The following is a 21499-nucleotide window of genomic DNA, read 5'->3' on the forward strand; positions in this document are numbered from 1 at the left end:
AACAAGACATCAACATAAACAAGATATAGAATTTATTCATCTTAGCTCGACATGTTTGTATGAACTATATAAATATAGATTGTTAACATTCAACACGATATCTTTGATTACCCTATGTAATGGGTCCTAGGCACTTCACTTCAAACAAGACACATTTTTAGATTGCTGGGCCCTACATGTAAAATACACACTCGTTAGTTTCATCGGGTACTCTTTTCATCAGTTATGTCTATTTGTTACATTAATTTTATTAACACTTAAAGGACGAAACAAAATAAAAAGTGCAGGACATAAGATCACGAATAAAAATAAAATCACTCTAAAATCTGATTAAAATAAGTTACGATCAGTAAAAAATTGAAACTTTAAAAAGTTTAAGTTAAAGACGCACCATGTTGTATTCGAGGGCACCAGTGTTTTACCAGGGGTGATTAATAAGGCATATACATACGACAAACGTTAATAAAATAATATTGAAGTATAGTACAAAGTGGATGGAAACAACCCGATAGAAAAGCATCTCTGGACCTTATTTTACTCAAGTCAAAAATCGGTCTGTATTACAAGGCGGGGTATATAAGACCCATCTCAATCCTGTGTTCCAGTATTCTGCCAAAAATAAGCAATTAACCATAGTTCTACAGCATTATCTAGCTCTCAGGTTTTATAAAACAGGCGCAAGATATTCACACAAGTGACCTTTCAGTCATTTAACTCGGGTCGAAATAGGCCGACCAAATTTTGACGAAAACTGTCGGGAATTCACGGAAAATGACGGAAACTGTCTGCACCTATCCTATGTATGATGTTAAAACGCTTACTGGAAAGGCTTCGTTTGCCTATATTGCTTATAAATCGTTCAACAACGAGCGTACGTTGGGAGTGTTGGGGAGCACCTTTTCATATACATTTACACTTTTATGAACAACAAAATGAGATAAATATGATCATATCACAAAGTCAAACCGAACTAAAGGCTTGAGTAAACCTCAGACGTTACAATGTGTGGAATGTTATAAGGATAATCACAATACATATATCATGTGATACCAGTACCTGCATTATTATTACTTACAGGTACTCGTATATCTGCTCACAGAAAAAAAATCGTGCTTAACTGTGCAACTTTCACAGCTTTTAAAATCGTATCATTAATCGTACAGTGACTTAGCCAGGTGTATAAATCATACTTTAAATGGCACCTTTCCTAATTCCTCAATGGTAAATCTAACGAAAACATTCTACAAGCCCTATTCAACTTTTTCGCAAATGTCATTCACTTTGTTCTACGTGGATAAGTCTGGACGCGAGGTAAATGGTAAACTATGGAATTCGAAGTCGCGGCTTTTTGTTCAATCTCCGATAACTGTTGACATTGTCACTGTCGCAACACATTTCTGTCCTAAGAAAAAAAAGTCCAGATTCACAGACATGTTAATGCGTCCTCGCTCAGTCTCGCAAAATAACGCTTGTTTGGTTTCCATTCCTGGACGAATTAATCACATCGTTCCTTAAAACCTTAATTTCCTCAACCATATCCATGAAAACAACATCAGTTATAACCATAGCATTCTAAATTCTATTTCCTTCAATCTAAATTATGTTCTTTCAATCTCCCAAAATCCGTATCAAAACATTTCCACTGTAAGCTTGCTCCACTGGGAAAGGAACCAGAAAATAACTCCCCGGATCCAGCTCTGTCCTCGTGATCAGCTCACGTGACTTGTGCTTGGCCTCGACTTGATGAACGAGCTGTAACTTCGAGAGATCTCGCTTGCCGTCTTTCTCAATGTGCTTTACCTGATAAAAAAAAGCAAAAAATGAATAAATAAATGAATAGAATAAAATATGCAAGTTACTCTTTTGAAGACTGTTAATACAGTTAGATTTCTTACAGTCATATTCAGATGTTAAGTTCCGACTTGTTAAGTTCAAGCGCCGACCGATACGATACATTAGTACGGCAAGAGGCGAGCTATGAGTAAGGAAAGGTGACATTTAACATATCCCGATCGACATATTAACTTAACACGCAGTCTCTCTGTGATTCTATAATACCACGTAGCACAACGCTCTTATTCTTAAATAATGATATATAGACCTACTAGAACCTACAGTAGGTGCACGGTATCCATGACCCCCCCCCTCCCCCCACGCTCTCCCAGACTAAAGGAAACAAGATACAAAAACGCAAAAACTTCCATTCCTGTACTCTACTAGTACGTATTTAGTAAAATCGTCCTCGTGCCCTGACTTTCTGCTTGTATCCATTCCTACTAGTATAATACTGGATCAATTACAGAAAACAGCCACTTACCCTATAGACCACTATTCCCATAGACACCGGCATGGCATAGCGGGATGTCCTCGTCTGTATCTGCATGACAGAGAGGATATGGTGACTCCGCTGACGGTTTAAAAAGCTCCCGCTTTTCTCTTTTCCACCCACGCTGAATCGCACCCTGGGGAGATCGTTCTGGAGGCCTGCTGGGCCGTATTCCGAGCTTCCTGTTCATAGAAAAAGTGTTTTGCTGTATCCAACGTACGGTAATTATGTAAAGTTTTTTGAAGGCCGAACTTTTTTCTATATTTTATTTTCTCAAGGTTTATCATTTTCGGACAACCACTATGCTATATTTTTTGTTACAAAAGTCAGCTTTATTTTCAAACCTTTTTTAAATGTTAAGCTGTTAAAATACTTTTTGGGAAAATTAGCCCCAATGATTTGGAGTTGCCTGCGCCTCATTGTCTATATGTTGAAGGTAAACTGCTTGTATTTTAGCCGTGCCTAATGGCTTTTCTTACACCGATTTTACCATCAAACACCGTGGCATTACCTATCAGATATTTTTAACCAAATTCACCTGGTGTGTGAATGATACGGGCGGAGGATTCCGTAACTTGAATAATGCGAAAGGTCCACAGTAGTTTTGATACTGTCACTGTTTTTTTTTAAATATATATATATATATATATATATATATATATATATATATATATATATATATATATATATATATATATATCAACCACAACTGACAGATGTCACAAAAGAGCATTAAAAGTAATAAAAGGAAACATAAAACCCAAACTTCACTTAAACGTGCACTTTCAAAAGCAAAATCAAGGAATGTCGCCTGAACGGTCTGCCCTACTGTATGAATACATAATAAGAGTGACAAAGTAGTCCCCACTCACCTAACAACACTGTCTGAGTTAGAACTACTTTCCAGCATTTTTCTTCTGCAGTGCCCTGACTTGTAGTAAACATATCAATTATGCTTGTGCTGGTCCTTGCTCCCATTAAGGCCATAGCGTCCGAAGCGCTGTGCACGCGGGGAAGGGTCTTTACTTCTTCTTTGTGAGACTCGATCGTCTTGCTCACGTCGATGCGCAAAGTGAGGTCCGTAATACTTTTGATGCTTCCGTTTAGTGAGAAGTCCGAATCTTCACTAGAGCTGGGCGTGACTGAGTTTCGGCGTAGACCATTCCGGCTTTGCAGTATTGAAGGCTCTCGCAGATAGCGCGTCACTTTACTGTTATTGTTGCTGTTGGTAATGTTGGTGCCATTTTCCACCTTTCTTTCACCTTTGGGGATCAACTCTCCACCGCTGCAGTCGTTAGTCCCACCGCCGCCACCATGATAGTAAACATGATAAGAATGTCTCCGCTCCTCTTTAATTTGGATCCGTGTCTCGCATGGTGCTGTGAAAGTTTTTGATTTTTCTTTGCGTCGAAGACGTTGGCTTTCCTTGTCACCACTTGGTGAATGTTTATTACTGGACTCTTGAACCAAAACCGGAAAATTACGCACAGTACAACTTTTACCGTCACCGTCGGCTTTATTTTTAGTGCCAACCTCTATCTTAGTTTTACAGCCACTTTTGTTCCCAGCTGCATCAAATGCAGATTCAATATCACGGTCTGACAAAAATGGCGACGGTACTATTGCCTTCAAATTCTTCGAGCCAATAGTTTTCTTACACGTCGTCAATGGAATGCTGTTTTTAGGAGACATGGAGCTCAACTGTTGAGTGAGGTCACTTCTGATGGCATTACCAGCATTCTCTTGTAGCACCGTATGCGTGACTCCGACCTCGCTTTCGTCGTCAAGGCCGTCAAGGCCATCCAACCACTTACATGCTTGGGAACGAGGCCCGTTGCTATAGGTTCTGATCTTTGAGTAATTGATGTGCTCTTTTGAGATGTCAAAAGGATTCTGGCTACTGCAAATAATTACGGCGGCAAATTTTTCCAAAAATTCCTCAAATGTTACCCAAAATCCAAAATTGGAAGTCTTTTTGGGCGGTGCTTGAACGCGCGTTATAGTCAGCCCCGCCATTTGGTCTATTTCTGACAGGTAGGGACAGAAGAGTTGTATTGCGGCCTGTTTCTTACCCTCAGCGTCTGTGCCCTGATGATAAGTATAATAACATATATATAAATACGTCAGAAATTGGAATTTGGTCGACCTCTTAAAAGATCTAAAAATCAAATAACAAAAGTAATGATAATTATAAATCACCAAGTTTGAGATGTGGAAATAAAACGTTAAATAACATAGTGTATTACAAAGATAATAAGAATTACATTTAAGAGTTAAAGTGAGAAATGATTAAGGAATAAAAAAGTAAAAAAAGATTCAGTGTAAGCGGCTTAAATGTCTAGCACGCCTGCTCAAGCTGCTAGGGGGTAATTAACGACAATTAATTACCCCCTAGTTAGTCAAAGAGGCATGCCAGACAATTAAGCTGATTTCACTGAAAATACTTAAGCGAGAATCCCCGCAGAGTTACGTGTAGATCTATCCCGCTAGTACGATGGGTTTATGGAGAACGCGGTTTTATGGTGCATTCACAAAGGATCTATCGTACTTGCTTCTGCGCACCAACTCCACGGGGGATCTCGCTGATAGCTTAACACATAAAACACGCCTCCTCTTCTTTCCAGTGTACTCGTATAATCACCAGCTTTTCTATATTGTACTCATCGCCAGGAGGAGGCGTGTTAGTCTTTTAACCCGATTGCACTCAGCGAGAGTCTCCACGTATAGTTAGCGTGCAGCAGCTAGTGCGATAGATTTGTTGTGAACGCATGCTTAAAAAGAAAGTGACCCTCGGTTTTGTTGTATATGACCCCATTCCCAGAGATTAGATCGATCCAACTAGACCGACCTAACTCCCTGGGGGTTCACGCTAAATAGCTGTCAGCCGAGCGGGCACGAAAGTTAATTACCCCCTTACAGCTTGTAGTAGGGGGGACAGACATTTAAGCCGGATTATTTGACAGTAATCTAGTGAGACTCCCCACGGGGATAGATCGATCTAAATATCTATGGGAATGCGCCCTTACTCACCGATGTCACACCACAGACCAAGTATAAATACTGGCTATTCTTATTGTTGCTGGATTTGTCTGACTGAAATGAAATGAAAAAAATAATTTCAAATGAATGGATAAACAAAAATAAACAAATGAATGGATAAATATTGCAGTTACATAAATAAATAAATAAATAAATAAATAAATAAATAAATAAATAAATGAATTTATGAATGGACAGATAATAAATAATAAATGCATGGATAAATACACTATACTGCAGTTAAATAAATAAATAAATGAATGAATGGACAGACAGACAGACAAACAAACAGATAAATAGAATACTTAGAAGTTGAATTATTATTATTTTCTGAATGTGACCCAGCCGAGAACCGAATCCATACACACCGGCAACCCGCACACACCAGACAATGATGTTTTAATATTTGTAGGTGAGTTTTGCGAGCTTCCAACTCGGTTATATGGCGTCCCTTAATACCTACAAGAAGCTTTGGCTTTGGAAATAACCGAGCCTCTTATGTGGTAGGTGACAAAACTACTAGAAGATTACTATGCGCACCTTAATTGGCTAATGGTTGCCGTGAACAGCAGGAGTATTGATTATTTTGTGTAATGAAAAAGTCCTTGTCACTACGCTATGTAGCTATCTATATAGAACAAGAAAGTGATGCAGTTTTAACCATGCCCCTGAAATGGCTTCGGCCCAGAAAATATAAATGAAATCGGAATAAGGTGGAAACCGAATATTATTACGGGGCAAAAAAAAAAGTGACACTGTTTTGTCGATGTTTTTCAAAGTATCAAATGACACACATATTATATTCCATGAACAAAGGCTTTATTGGAGCACGTATTATTTCTTGGAAGCAAATGTCACGCTATACCCCATGCTGCCACATATAAGGTTTTCGGAGAGATTCCACTGAATCAGAAATCTGATTGCTAGGTGTGTGCGCCTTGTATTAGCACGTTTCGATTTAATTAGGGGGGAATCAATCTTTGCCGATAGCTGCAGTCTTTGAGAAGACAAAATCGGAAATGGTATGAAAAAATTTACGCTTTTGCAGCAAAAATTTACCACGAAGAACACGCCATGCTTGCGCTTGTGCACACAGGTTGACCAAGCGTTTATCGTCAATTTAGCTGATTTGGAAACTGGCGTTAGATTACGATCAACATCCAACGTAACGCTGCTTCTAACAGTGATCTACAGTGTGGTGCCAGCGTTTGGTTTCAAATCTTTTTCAGGAGATATGAGCCCAAAATTACGAAATTCTATTAAATAAAAGCGTTATTTTGCCTCTTCGCTGATAAAACCAGAAGTAATATTTTCAGGAAATCTTTCTGGTACCAATTCCAACTATTTAAATAGGCGTTGACCCAAGGGGGGTTTGTCTGAAATCGTTTTAACAGGTCTAACCCCAAAACACTAGTGGTACGTCGTCGCTCGATGTTGCAAATTCATCCTGATGTTTTTGCTGATGAAACTCCATGAACTCACAAAATGACAATGTACATTTCCGCATTACATGATATAAACGGATAATGGAAATCATAACGTGCGCCTATCAAACAAATTTATGGTGAGGAATCACAATTTTAAGAGCTGTTATTAAAATGTTAACTATTATTTTTATTGGCATTTATCCCTGCACTGGCGTAAAATTATATATTTTAACGATGACGGAACTAAATGAATTCACAGCCGATATTGCTGGACATTTTGTTCAAACTTTTATATCAAATTTTGCTTTCCTATATAGTTGTAATGTTGGCTCGATGCTTAGGCCTAAGGTATTGCGAAATTTTATACGACTCAAAATTTTCCACATTCCACTTTTTCCTTAACGACAGACTGGCCGTGTTCAACAAATCAACCCGGTAAGGAAACAATTTATTTTTGGTTGGAAATTTTTCCACATTTCACATTTTCCTTAACGACGGACTGTTCAACAAATCAACCCGGTAAGGAAACAATCTATTTTGGTTGGAAAATTTTCTTTCCTAGAAAATTTTATTTATCCTAAAGCCAGGGCAATTGAATGCTAATTGGCCTTCGTCTTTTGACGTCACCACCTGGATAATCAACAAGGACATTTCACATATTAAAGTTGTTTTTCAATTGGAAAGAATGGATATTAGTGCAAAGGGCCTTGAGACCAAACGTAGAGTACATACTGGAATTTTACCTCTGTATTATGACACGTTTTTTTTACACCAGTAAGTTCCCTAACTAAGAGGAGGACTGTACATATATCCGATACTGAAAAAGAACTATAATTCAAGAAGATTTCCTAGCACCAGATTGTAGCACTTATTGCCGTGATCGAAAAGGCAATAAAATAGTTCTGATACATAACCCTCTACCAGGATGGCAGATATTATAGGGAAAAAGCAAAAAAGCCAGAGATAGTAAAATGGCCGCCTGTTTATCTAAAGACATATCTTTGAATATCCTTTGAAAAGTGGCCCTGGTAGAGGGTCATGATACATATAGCTTTTCCAATGAGGCAGATCTGCCTGAAATTAATATTGCAGTTTTACCCTAAAACATGCTGCTGTTACATGTCACTTTATACACTATTCATTATATCGTATGCATCTACATGGTTGGATGAAAATTTTACAATAAGAATGTTATTATAAATAAATATGTACAATATTAAATAGTGATATGACGTGTCTACTTGTAAGAAAAATGCAAAATATATTAGGCAGAGCCCAAGTGGCTCTATAACTACTCAACTACATGGGGGAATAGCATGGGGGAATCTCTGTCACCAATTAGTCCCCAATGGTAGAGAGTCCGCTTCCCATTCATTTGTACAGGTAAGCCTAGCCCTAGATTTTGACCCACTTCGGTCAGGCTAACCCTAACCATTATAAGTAAATGGAGGGCGGACTTTCTGTAGTTGCGTGGACCCTCAGTTCCATTACACCGACGACAGGCCATCAAAAGTGGTTTAACATTACAAGTAAATACAAAGCAAAAATGCCCTTTTTTCGATTTACTGTCTCCCTTACCTGCGTTTCAGACTTCCTGTAACATGACGTCACGGACTTGTGTTCATGTGACGTCAGGAGGATATTGAAGAGTACTTCCGGCGGTTCTGACGTCATGAAGTGTTCACATATAGCGCCGGTTAAATCTGTTAAGGCATCTAAAGGGTCTCCCGATTCTATCACTTCATAAGCTTTGTGGCACCTGCAAGAAAAATTGGAGAAAAAAAGTACTGGGACAAATCCTGGGGAGCGGTTTGTATCCGTTACTGTACCTCCATCTGGCTTAGAATGGAAATGACATGAAGAATTGTCTCTTTCTTCTTTATTACGCACAAGTGCGCTCTCTTACTCTTTCTTCTTTTCTTGAATTTCTTTTATTTTTTACTTAAGTTAATTAAAACGAGTCAAAGGCAAGGCATGAACGTTTTTCTCTCGGATCTACGCCTGATATAAATTTAAATTTCTCACACGCAATCAAAATTGGTCATGTAAATCACCTAACATATCAGGCCCATGATAACAACCGGTATGGTATATAGCATCTACTGTTATTATCATAGAAATAACCATGAAAAAGTCATTTCCTTTTCACGATTTCTGGCTGTGCCGACGTCCTTCAAGCCTACATCATCACTACCCTCTACCAGGGTGGCAGATTATATGGGAAAAAAATGGAAAAAAGCCACCCTGTGACTTTTGGCCAGATAGAAGCAATTAAATCTGCGCTCGCACAGATGCATTATTCCCGCTCTGTAGGGAGCTACTACAGGAGATTCCTCAGTTAACCTCAATCTGAAGTATTTTATCTGTCACAGAAGCTATTTTATCTGTCACAGAAGAGCAAGTGATTAAGACCAGAGTAATTAACTGTCTTGATTGCTGTCAAGGGGACTTAGCTTGGACCTGTCAGCTTGGACCAACCATGAGATTTCATTAGAGGGTGACACAGAGCCAAATGACCGTCTATTTATCTAGAGACTTATCTGTGGAGAGCTGTGAAAAATCAATCTGTCGCCCTGGTACATCATCACCGTCGTAGTAGTTAATTATAAAAGCACCACGTTGATCTCCGTCCTCAAAATGATGGCTAGGCAAACAAATACCTTCCCAATGTAGTTAAAATTTCACAAAGTTGGTCCTTTATGTTAAAGAAGCGCGATAAATGACGTGGATTGAGGGTCGAAAATAACCAAAGCAGCCTGTCCTGAGAATTAAAATACCCCCGAGGTGGAGAACAGAGATCAAAACAGCCTCAAATGCGGGAACTGTGCAATAACATGAGCGTGGCTGAACATTGCCAAATCATAAGTGAAATCTATATATGGGGCCATTTAGAATGAATGATCCCAGCACTTACTGATCCGCCGACAAAATATGGCCGACCACAGTTCAAAAGCGATGCCTCTGATTTCTGATGGTCTCCCCGCCTCTACATGCGCCGTCGTTGCAGGGGCCTAGCAATTAAACCTCAGGGCAGAGATTTAATCCGTTAAAAGGCGCGTGTGGAGTTGGGGAGACTATCAGTAATCAGCGTTATCGCTTTTGAACTGTGGTCGGCCATATTTTGTCGGCGGATCAGTAAGTACTCGGATCATTCATTCTGAATGGGGCCTATAATACTGAACAAATTAAATACTGTTTACTTTAAACAGACCTATCGCCACTTAGCACATTTCCATTAAAACTTAAAAAACAATAATATTTACCATACAGATGCTGAAATGACGTCAGCAGTACAGGATGTCGAAATCTTGCGTGTTAACAACTGGAATTTTTTAAAAATTTTGAGCGAGTGCGGCTATCAAGATGATACCAATTAACTGATCATAGATTAAATAATCTTTTGACAAATACCCGCATCAATAAATAATCTTTTGACAAATACCCGCATCAATAAAAAGGACCTCAGGAACCATTGCAGTTATGTTTTAACTAAATGTCGGGCTAAATGATGATCTGTAGAAACACCATTATGTCATACTGCTTATACTAATATTGTCTATATATGAAAATTTTAGCTTTTTACACAATGACGTACACTGTAGGCCTATATGTTATTATCATTTTCTTTAGTATTCAATTTAAAGGTTTCTTATAAGTGATTGAATCCAGGTCCAAATCCGGCAATTTCAAAAGGGGGCTCTTTTTCTGAAAAATTGGACTTTTTACTATGAAACCTTCGTGTACGTACATGTAGATAGAATTTTACCCAAAAGAGACCATTTCTCGGCGGTCCTTTCGACCCCCCCCCCCCCCGCCCCCTGGCTATGGGCCTGGAATCTAAATACATTTTGGTACATATTGTATTTCCATGTATGCATTCAATATATATTGTATGTATTGCAGAGAGAGAACAATAAACCCTGAACATTAATATAACTGGACTTACTTTGCATATGCCTTTTCTATCAGTGGTCCCCAGAACTCTCCAGGCCATCCAAGAGGGGGACAGAAAGCCCAGTGACCGTCCAACACGGGCAGGTAGTCGTCGACAAGGATGGCCATCCATTTTCCGTACTGCCAGATATTGAACTGGAACAAGCCTGGCAGGAAGTGGAGACATAGGGAGATCATACAGTCAGGGACATACGCGCTTACTGTTGGTGCAGATGTGTGACGGCGTAAACGACAAAGATCAGAGAGAGCGAGAGCGAGAGAGAGAGAGAGAGAGAGAGAGGGAAAGAGAGAGGAATTTATGTCTTAATATTATAAGAACAGAGAGAGACAATATTGTTTTAATATTGATAGGACACGTGCGCGCGTGCACACACACACACACTCACAAACACACACACAGAAAGAGAGAGAGAGAGAGAGAGACGCAAACAAAGAGGAAGATTTTCACTTTAACACTGACGAATCCTTACCCCTGTTTCCGCTTCCTCCAAACGTCTGGCCCAGCTTGGTGTAGCCTGGGACGGCTTTTTCCATGTACTGACTGTTCAAAGACACGATTGCCAGGGCGTACTGGATCCAGTAGTCTTTACTCCACAGTTGCCATGGTAACCTCACATCACAAACCCCGCCGACACCGACGAATCTGGGAGAAGACGTCAAAACCTGAAGTAGGAATAAAGAATTGACACAATAATAATAATAATAATAATAATAATAATAATAATAATTTTCAGTTTTGAAAACGAGCCCCATCAGGGTCTCAGGGCTTCTCCCATGCGAACATTTGTCTCATTTAATGCTCACTTACGGTTCTCAATCTGTCCTAGAACATACTGTTTTTTTTTCTCTTTTAATGAAAAATGTTCTTAATATGTTCTAGGACACTCTGAAGGGCTTCCCAAAAACAGTTCTCGAACTGTTACACTCATAACAGATCAGCATTAGATCCGTAAAAATACACAAAATGTTCCAGAAAAGATTGAGAAACGTAAGTGAACGTTAAATGAAACAAATTGTTCGCAGGGCTCTCATCACTGTTATATAGTACCCTAAAATTATTGCGTTTACTAAGACTTATTTAAAACTTATGGAAATAAAAAAAGCTTAAAGGGACATAAAATCAACCATACGATTCATTAAAAAAATCATTCCTGTAAAACCTACCGGAACTGTAGTTGACACACAGGTTTAATTGGTTGATAAAAGTTGACTATCAAAACCCGTATCATGTTTTTTCTGTCTTTTTCTTATTTCTGTTTTAGCGTAATTAAGCTACGGTGCACAATAAGTGTAATTCTTTGTTCACTTTTGAACAAAACAATGTGTTACATCTCCTTTTTTTTTTTTTACAAATTATCCCATCACAGCTGTTAACCATTTTAATATATATATATATATATATATATATATATATATATATATATATATATATATATATATATATATATTTCCAGATACCATATCGACTGATGGTAGTGAAAAGCCGTACGACGAAGATATGCCTATGTAATATCATTCATGCAAATTTAGAGAACGCACCCCCTCAAATTAAATGTTCTACGGTAATTTCCATAGCGGTAGAAATGCCCATGAAATTGAAAAGAAACCGCCAAATGTCACCAAATTCAAACACAATTCGCATCAGTTTGTGCTCTTTAAAGGCCACGTGTCTACAAGCGTCTGTATCTACATCGTGCTGCAGTGATCTCCCGTGGGAAATTCGACGCTTTTCACTTTTTATTCCCACCCCTATTACCTGCCTTATTCAAACCCGTCCACGGAATTATGATGCATGCACCCGATTTTGAGTTGTGTTTCCTGTAACATGAGTCACTTCAGAAATGCGGATAAAGATTGGTGAGTTTCACAAATGGGTGTTTTTTTTTTTTTTTTTTTTTTTTTTTTTTTTTTTTTTTTTTTTTTTTTTTTAATTCTAGAACTCCTCAAAAACGAGGTTTTACATCTTAATTTTCTCAACAGGTTTGGATAGGTAATACCCAATACCTTAATTATAGGTGACCTTAGTTTTTTTTTGCCAGCTTAGGTATTTCGTCGAAATCGCCTGTCCGACTTTGTTTAAAAATTTTAATTTGTTTGCTCGTTTTTTTATCACAGGTGACTGAATATACGGTAATGACTCAAATTTTCAACGGGCAAAAAATATCCATCTTCCAGATATATCTGATTTTGGAATCATTAAAAAGTTACATTTCTGTATAGTGTTTGTGGTGCTTATACTCTATAGAATCGAACTACAGAATAGCTTGTTTTTCAATTTTGTCGCCACCATTCAAAAGAATGTTCAATTTTAATAATCTATGACTTAAAAATCACGGTATCTTTAAAATTAAAAATATCCCCACTGAAGAGACTGAGACACTGCCGTAGACATTACCGAAATCATGCAGTGTGAATAATAATAAAAATAATTTAAAAAATCTCAATTACGTCGGGACACGCAATCACTAAGTTGTATACGTAACTGGCTTCTTTATCACCCTATTATACATACATCAGTACAAACGGGAATGGAAGCGAGATTTGCATAAGGATTTCAAGCGTAATTTCAGTGCCCACAACAGTGTATTACACATCAACTACAGATAGGCCAAAATAAAGTGAAACCTTGCACGTGTAATGTAAGCGTAATTTCAATGCCCACTGGTTGCTTATGTTGTGCAGCAGGCTTGTTACAAAACGATGGTCAGGTGCAGAATGTGTTTGAGATACAATAGATCAAGGTCTGTGAGTCGTTCGTGACGTACAATGTAGTTATTTCTATCATGTTGACACGGATACCCACGTATAGAATTTTAAAGAAAAGATTCATGCATAATTCGTGAAGAATACTATATTGATACTATAATGAAGCAATGACAGACGTGCTAGACGACAATGTTTACGTAACCGTTCCTATTTCACTGCTATATCAGTAATACAGATAAGTCAAGACAATTAGAGATTCACGAATAAAAATAATTTTCCATCAACATATATTTATTTATTAATTCTTTTGCTTGCTGGTTTTTCTATTTAATTTCCTATTTATGTTATGTTTAATTGTCTATTAATTTATTTGCCCAAGCATTTTTTTCTATTTCTCAATTTATTCATATCTTTGCTTAAAAGACAATTTCTACTCTTATCCATTTTGGTTATTTAAGTCTTTGATAATAACTTTATGTAAGGCTTCGATGAGGGTCTTCCATACATTTTTTTTCATATCTTTCCTCCTTTAAATCTTTAATGCTATGCGGAGAGGAGATTCCCTTTCGTTAGTAATTAAGATTTGAAAATTCCCTACTTTTTTTTCTTTCTTTTTGCTTTCTTTTCTTTTTCTCTGTCAGTCTCCTCAAGGGGCCATCAAAACCGCCGATAAGACTTTCCGCTCAAGAAAGAAGATGATGTACAGAAAAAAAAAAGAAAAAAAAGACAGCTGAGCCATGTTCATGTCTTTTCCATAAATCTTTTAAGCACTGTCATGCCCTGAAGCTGTGAAAGCTGAACACAGACAGATCCTGCTGTAAGCAAGTCACAATTATGCAAGAAAACGGCGGTGACAGTGATAACTGTTGACAGCAACTGTGCGAGACGGCCGTTCGTGCAATTTTGATATATCTAGGTAATTGAAAGGATGTATTAACTGATTCAAAGCGGTTTTAGCAGGAGATTTTATCATTTTCCTTCATACATCGAATTCTGAGAAAAACCATTTGCCATGTTTAATACAGTGTAATTATTTTTCATGTTGTGTCGTAATCGGGAGTCAACCAAAGAAAGCTATTGGGTTGAATTTTGGAGGAAAGTCTTACCGGCTCCCTTCATATATTTTGTGTCGTGGACTTGGTATAATTATTAAAGGTGGCAGGAATATGCCTCCTGTATATATAGAAAATACCAGTTTCACACCTCCAATAAACAAAAGATCTATTAAAAATCCAACTCCAAAATACATGCACATTAGTTAATGCTTCGCTACGGCATGAAGATCAAGACGCCTTAACCCTTAAGGGACATGTAGCTCCCAAATTAGATGCATTTTGTGTGAGTCCTGGATCCTGCAGATACATATGTATTTATATTTAGGCATAATAATGAGGTATATCGGCGGGCGGTGCATGAAACTGACAGACGTTTGAACATCGGTAATGCTCTTATAATATTGATGAAAATCACTGGTGTTTAATTAGCCAGCTCAGATATAACGCTGTACCTGAAGTATGTGATAAACCCCCTGCTTACTCTAGCCAGGGCAGAAGATTAATTATGTGTGCTGTTCTCCAGGGCACAGCGGTGTATTGGGATATAAATTAGCCAGGGAAATAATAATAATAATTTCTTGAGCACAGAAATGTTTTACATTTAAAGGCTCTCTAACTAAGGCCACACTTTTTTATTTTTATGGATGACATCCTCTGAGTACCCCAAAATTGGTGCGAGAGGGCGAAAAAAAAAAAAAAACAGTCCAAAAAAAAAACTGCTTAAGTAAAGGAATGCTGTCAGTACACAGCTGGAAACACAAATTTAACCACAGAAACACGTATCAAACTGACAATATGTCTTTATCCATCCTCTCAAAATATTAAAGCATTGTGAATACTTCGTAGAAATGTAAAAAACGTCATGAATTGATATACTTCATATTACCAAATCTATTTAAGGTTATTTCATGCATTCATTTGGTATAGCAATCAATAAAACAAATATCAATCAAACAGTGTGTCTTTATTTGTATTCTCAGAATATTAAAACATTTTGATCACTTCACAGAAATGTTTAAAAAATGATGCAAAGATATGCTTAATACTACCAAATCTATTAAAGGTCATTTCAGACGATGCCATTTTGTCAACTTCAACTCACACGAAGCAGCTAAACTGTCAGGTGGCCTGTCCGACCTTCAGCCCACCAAATACCTCGACGCCCTTGTCGACCCTTCTTTCGCTACAGAAAACCTGGTATTAATGTGCTGCTTTATACAGAATGTCACAGAAATGTTTCGGCCGCCGCCAGCCTTTCGCACAATTGTAAAAAGGTGATATCTCCATGCCCAATATCAATGGCATACCAATCCAAAACGATGGCGCCCGTTCTCTTTATGACTTTTATTGTTGTGTAATTTGAAAGTAATCCTAGAGATGAATTTGACAGCAAAGTGGCCGCATTTCCACGTGGCGAAAATACGCATGCGCAGAAAGCTCATTTCCTTGCAAATTCAATAACAACGTTTGCGACAACCGACTTCGTTGGGGGCTGGGGGGGGGGGGCTTTTTTTTTTTTTTTTTTTTTTTGGAGAACGGGCGAAAATCCGTGCGCGCGCAGGATGTCATCCATAAAATTAAAAAAGTGTGGCCTAATATATATTATATATATATATATGGAATAATAGTAATAATAGTAAATAATTTTTTAAAATTATACATATATGATGTATAAAGTCAGGGACACATATGTCAAAACCCGCAAAATCAGCAAAATCCATCCGTGTCCCTGGTAGATGGTAAACTGGCGATATGCTGTGCCCAAAAACCAGATCATAACCAACAGATTAACGATGACTACCGTTACATGTACAAATTAGATCAAGCCGGGAAATTAGATTTCTACCGGCAGCAAAACATTGCGTGATTAAAGTAAGTCCCCAATCCCTGCGATTATCGTGCTGAAGGGATTCAAATTAATTAGAAACGAAAATACGGTTCTTTCTTTTATTTTCCTGTTTCTCTGTGTTTTAGTCACTCTTTTTTGTCTTTGAATTCGATACTTTGGACATATTTATCATATCTTATACTCTCTAGACTCGATCGGTGTACATGTACGTTGTTTACAGGTAGAAATGCGAGAAACAAACAGCAAACAGGTTCTCTCAAACAATGTACGTACCGTTAAACCTGGTTCTATTTTTGTGGTTGTCCAGCGAGTGCTGAGCTACTCTTATAGTGACACCCTTAAAGAGACCACGCACAACGCTGCTCCCTATCTGTCTGTCTTTCTCTCTGTTTAAATTTGTCTGTCTGTCTGTCTAATCTATCTATCTATCTATCTATCTGTCTGTCTGTCTAAACGACTGTGCATATATGTCACCGATTGTACGCAAGTACTGTGGAAATATGATACACCTCGGTTAATAATATAAGCGAACAAGACAAGTTTTGAATTTTACAAAATGGCACTTGGGGTTTGTTATTGTTGTATCTTCTGTACTATTTGGAAGAAATAAAAACATTGGAACAATTCCAACCCGAGGATGAAACATCGAGGGCAACGTTAACAGTAACTTGCAATCAAAGATTTAAGTTATAAAAAGGTAAATTATAACAAAACCCTGAATAAATAAATAAATAAATAAATAAATAAATAAATAAATAAATAAATAAATAAATAAATAACAATTGAATTTAATTCCAACATCAACAGTAAAATACAGTAAGCAGCCTTGTGATTTTACAGCACACACAGGGCACCAAACGGGATCCGGAGAGCCTGCAGTCTCGCACTCTAGCGTTACATCAAGCGGGATTTCGCGGGATTTGAAGGAGTGTAGGACCAGAAATAATGGCAGACTAGCAAGTGCAGTGCGAGAACGAATAAAAGCTGACGAAACTTATTCAAGGATATAATTATTAGTTGTTTTCTCTAAAGCTCTCTCACATCGCTGACAGGCTATTGCAAAAGAGTGTCAATTTACCATGTTTGAGTTTTGCGTATCACCTTTGTATTGCTTTCATATCTCAGACTACCGGTACATCATAAACAGAGTTTCACCCTTATTGTTAACAATTACATTGTCCGCTCCACCAAACTCAGAGTCTCGCGCGTTTTCTTAGATCGTATGACGACACAAAGTGCTTACAGCCTCGATTCAGTCTATATCAAATAATATCCGTTCATATCAATGTAACATCTTGATATACCGTCTGGGAGGACAACACTATAGGACATTCATTTGGTTGGACTATTTACAGCACCAAAATTGCTAGTTTTATATAATCTTTAAAGGTACTCGGTCGTCTCGAGTGTTTCTCATTGCTGTTTGGAGCAAATAAATAAAGAAACGAACAAATAAATAAATTAACAGACCAATAATAGAAGGAATATTTTAAAGCGTATACTCTACCGAAGCCGGTAGGGATATATGCAGAGTGCTGTACTTACTGAGGGTTTTTGGAAGGTCATCCTCTCATACCTATCGTCCCCGCTGTAGACGTAGGTCAAGGACGTTTTGTCTGGCGGGAAAGTAGGATCCTCGAAAACTCCGTATTGGTAACTGGTAGGCTTGTCCCCCACGCATATAACATGACCCGAATCCGCAGGTGGGTGCACGGAGATTGACAAGAGTGCGGCGTCATCTTTTAGAGGTGAGGGCTTCACGCTCGTGGTACCGAAAGGCTCGTATGCATGTTTGACGGTGGTGGGAGGATCGTCACAGCTGATCTTGCGTGGAGACTGGCTAGTCGACAGCTCCGTGAAAGATTGCGAGATATCCTGCACGTGCAGCGTGCGTCTCCTCTCTTTCTCTCTTCGGCGCACATTGGAAGTGTTTCCCTTTGGCGATGACGATGCAACAACGTTGAAGCCTACTTCCCCGCTCCCGCCTCCACCGCGAGACCAAAACGATTTCTTTGTTGGATTTTGTTCAGAGTTGGAATCCTGTGGCAGCGTTTCCGAGCTGCTGCTTGTGTTCATTTTTCTCTGAGTCGATTTCCTGAGTATGTACCTATTATAAGCCTTATGCATACTCCTATATATTTAAATGAGCCTGTTAGGTACGCAGGTGTGAACGAAAGAACTTTCCCATTGGCATACTACGTGTGTGAGTCAGAAATCCTTGCGTAAGAGAAACGACTCGAACTATTTTTCCTCAGACACGCTGCCACGATGACCAAAGCAGTTTCCTACGTCGAACATATTTTGAGACTTGGCTGACAGACGATATTCTGGCTTCAGTTACTTTAAGTTTTTTTTTTGCTGTCTGCTTCGTTGTAAATCTACCTTCTCAACGAATTGCTGTCTGAAACTTAATTGGAGAGAGAAATTAGCGACTTCTTTAGGCTTTGAAGATTCATTATAGACTTGTGACAACTAGAGTGCAATGCTAAACAGTATCTTATGTTTTTTTAACGCTAAACATCATACGCGGCAATCTCTAAACATTTACTGCATTCTATGTCAGGTTTTACCTCATAATTTCAAAACGTGCACATCATTAATTTAAACGGTGAGTGATGTCACTTTGATGTCTCTATTTTTACGGTTCTCCAAAGTTTATGCAAAGATATTTCCCTGGGGGTTAGAAGGGAGACCTCCACCATTGATAAAGGAACAACAGTTTTTCTTTTTTCGTATTTTGGGAAACCACGTGTGAAGTTTCTTCATTTCTCACGTAATCATAACTGAAGGGGGAAAGAACTTTTTCTCTCTTATTCCAAATTAATTCCCACGATTATAAATATTAAATATGTTTTAGATGATAACGATCAACGAAGTCACAATGAATAATATGTAATTAAAACTAAAACGTTATTAAAGCTAAACAAAAACCTGTATATATTCGCTTTGAACGAAGCTTTCAGTTAAATAGAAAGGTCTGTTAGTTAATTGCCTCGTAACGCCAAATGGATGACAAATGCCACGTACATGTAGCAATTATTAACCACAGGTATCTGATATATAGTGCATACGCACATGGTGAACCAAATTATATAGTCAATCATACCACCAGTTTGTTATGGGTTTGATTTAGCTAATCAGTGGAGTATTGATACTATATGCTTACAACCAAGGAGTAGCAATACTCTTATATCTTCACTGCAGTCATTTCTAGATATATAAGCATATACCTATAGATAGATAGATAGACAGACAGACAGTATATGGACATTGGGTGAGATATGCGGAGTACAAATAGAAGAATATAGAAGAATAGAATAGAAGAATGGGTAGGTACAGATACCCTACAGCTTACAATGAACGGGTTTCTATTCACGGAGAAGCTAGGAAATATGGCAATCAATAGCTGAATCCACGCAGCAAAGACACATATGAGGGTCCAAAGAGGGGGGGGGTAGTGATTACAGTTCAAGGGAAATAAAATAGTCAATTCACAAATCGCAGTAAATAATATATATATATTTTATATATATTTCACAGTTGATGTGTGTCGAAATTCCTTAAAATTACGAATCCCAGAGTATCATGACTTCGTTTCACAAAGGGCGGGAAAAAACTGCATTCACAAGTCACGGGGGTGGGGTACCTCACAAAGCACGCTAAATAAAATGACCGTTTCATGCATCTCGGAAAAGAAAAGGTGTCTTTCACGGGTAACGAAAATACCCAATGGGACCCTCACATGTCGCATGCCGAATTTCATCTGTGACAGCAGCTGTAGACGACCTTTTTATATACGACGTTGAAGACAACTAATTTAGATTGCGTTGCTGAGCTGTGCTTCTTTTTTATCTCTGCTAAAGAGGTTGTGCCTTTGCCTTTGTTGGTTTGTACGTCCAACGAAAAAATCAATACAAATTATCAGGGTGCATTAGAAATGGTCTAGCCTAGAGGTGATCAGTTTTTGACGGTGATCCATAAATTATTAAATTGATCATGAGAATTAAGGTGCCTTGGCGGAGGTATGCGATCAATGTGTGCTTTTCTGGTTTTATTTTTAAATATTGCGTTTTGCTCAAGATTATATTTCATTCAACTTTTCAGTTCCGATTGTATTGGAAATTGTTCGAATGATTAAAGGTTAGCCTTGTGCTATTTAAAAACAAAGGGAGTAATTAAATGGTGAATGACTCACATAATAATAATAATAATAATAATAATAATAATGATATTGTTATAATGACTGAAATAAAATAAAATATTTCACAGAGCAAATATAAATATTGCAAAAAGGTCACAGCTGTGTGAGAAAATAGAGAAGTTCAAGGATGACCAATGATAGAACCTCCGCGATAATTTTCAACCGAAACTAAAGAAAATGATATAGCACGGGCATTTAGCCCAAAGGTGAAAAAGAGAATATGCCCAAGTATTGTAAAATTATTACGTACCGCATATGATAATTTCTGTGAAATCACAATGCCGTTTTATTTTCTCCGAAATAGACGTACGTGGCCTTCTCCGACGACGACCAGTTGGCAGAATGACGGCAATTATCGGATCAGAATGATTGCTAAGAGATTTCCAAATCTTGTTATATACATCTTACGTCGCTATCTGAGATATAAATATCTTAACGGGTATCCGCTTTCTGATCAGAAAACACCCAGTATTCTCTCAGTCTCGTTAGCATCAGCAGAATTAACCTGGAGACATTTTTGTCTATAAAACAAGACTCCTTCTGTCGTAGCCCAAAGCTTGTCGTGTCTCTCCTTAACCTTTCTATCTCCGAGAATAGCTATTGATTTTTGTCTTTGCCAATCCCCTTCTAAGCTTAATATAGCGCAAACCGTTTTTCTACGCGCAATTATAGCAGCAACCTGAGGTTATTATTAGTCGGCTAACTACTCCCAGGGGTGAACTGCGATCTCAGGTGATTTATAGGGAAAATATTAGAGTAATTGGCATACATCTGTAGCAAGGTTGCAATGGAGAGAAAATAATAGAAGAGTGGGGGGTAGGGAGAATCGTCACACGTGGCCTATCGGACATATAACAGGGGCGGATCCAGAAATATTTTCTGACAGTCTTCCGGATTATCTTTGTCGATCGATCTGCCAGTTTTGACCGTCTTCCGACAGAA

At 38.1% G+C, this 21499-nt stretch overlaps 1 protein-coding gene across 2 annotated transcripts; it reads right to left on the reverse strand.

Moving 5' to 3' along the window:
* Positions 1-15: 15 nt before the first annotated feature.
* On the reverse strand, positions 16-21118 carry LOC106174146 (uncharacterized). 2 transcript variants are annotated; one of them, XM_013555567.3, is made up of 9 exons: positions 20808-21118; positions 17902-18763; positions 11217-11409; positions 10739-10892; positions 8371-8551; positions 5357-5419; positions 3199-4414; positions 2318-2508; positions 16-1800 (listed from the first exon to the last, which is right to left on the reverse strand). In XM_013555567.3, the coding sequence occupies exons 2-9, from the start codon at positions 18481-18483 to the stop codon at positions 1609-1611; spliced, it is 2772 nt and encodes a 923-aa protein (XP_013411021.3). In that variant the 5' UTR covers positions 18484-18763; positions 20808-21118; the 3' UTR covers positions 16-1608. The 2 variants fall into 2 exon arrangements, with proteins under 2 accessions (XP_013411021.3, XP_086875029.1); XM_087018903.1 differs by lacking the exons at positions 17902-18763; positions 20808-21118 and adding an exon at positions 16630-16757.
* Between the last annotated feature and the right edge of the window lie 381 nt (positions 21119-21499).

Source organism: Lingula anatina, chromosome 8 (genome assembly GCF_051362555.1).
Source record: "Lingula anatina isolate TDL-2025a chromosome 8, LinAna3.0, whole genome shotgun sequence".
NCBI lineage: Eukaryota > Metazoa > Brachiopoda > Lingulata > Lingulida > Lingulidae > Lingula > Lingula anatina.

What these genes read in the sequence shown, in the direction of transcription:
- LOC106174146 (XM_013555567.3), bottom strand. Translation starts at nt 18,483, where the DNA reads ATGCATAAGGCTTATAATAGGTACATACTCAGGAAATCGACTCAGAGA. An exon ending in TGACCTTCCAAAAACCCTCA is followed by an intron (nt 11,410 to 17,901) that starts GTAAGTACAGCA and finishes TTCCTACTTCAG; the next exon opens with GTTTTGACGTCTTCTCCCAG. An exon ending in TGGTCTGTGGTGTGACATCG is followed by an intron (nt 4,415 to 5,356) that starts GTGAGTAAGGGC and finishes ACTTATCATCAG; the next exon opens with GGCACAGACGCTGAGGGTAA.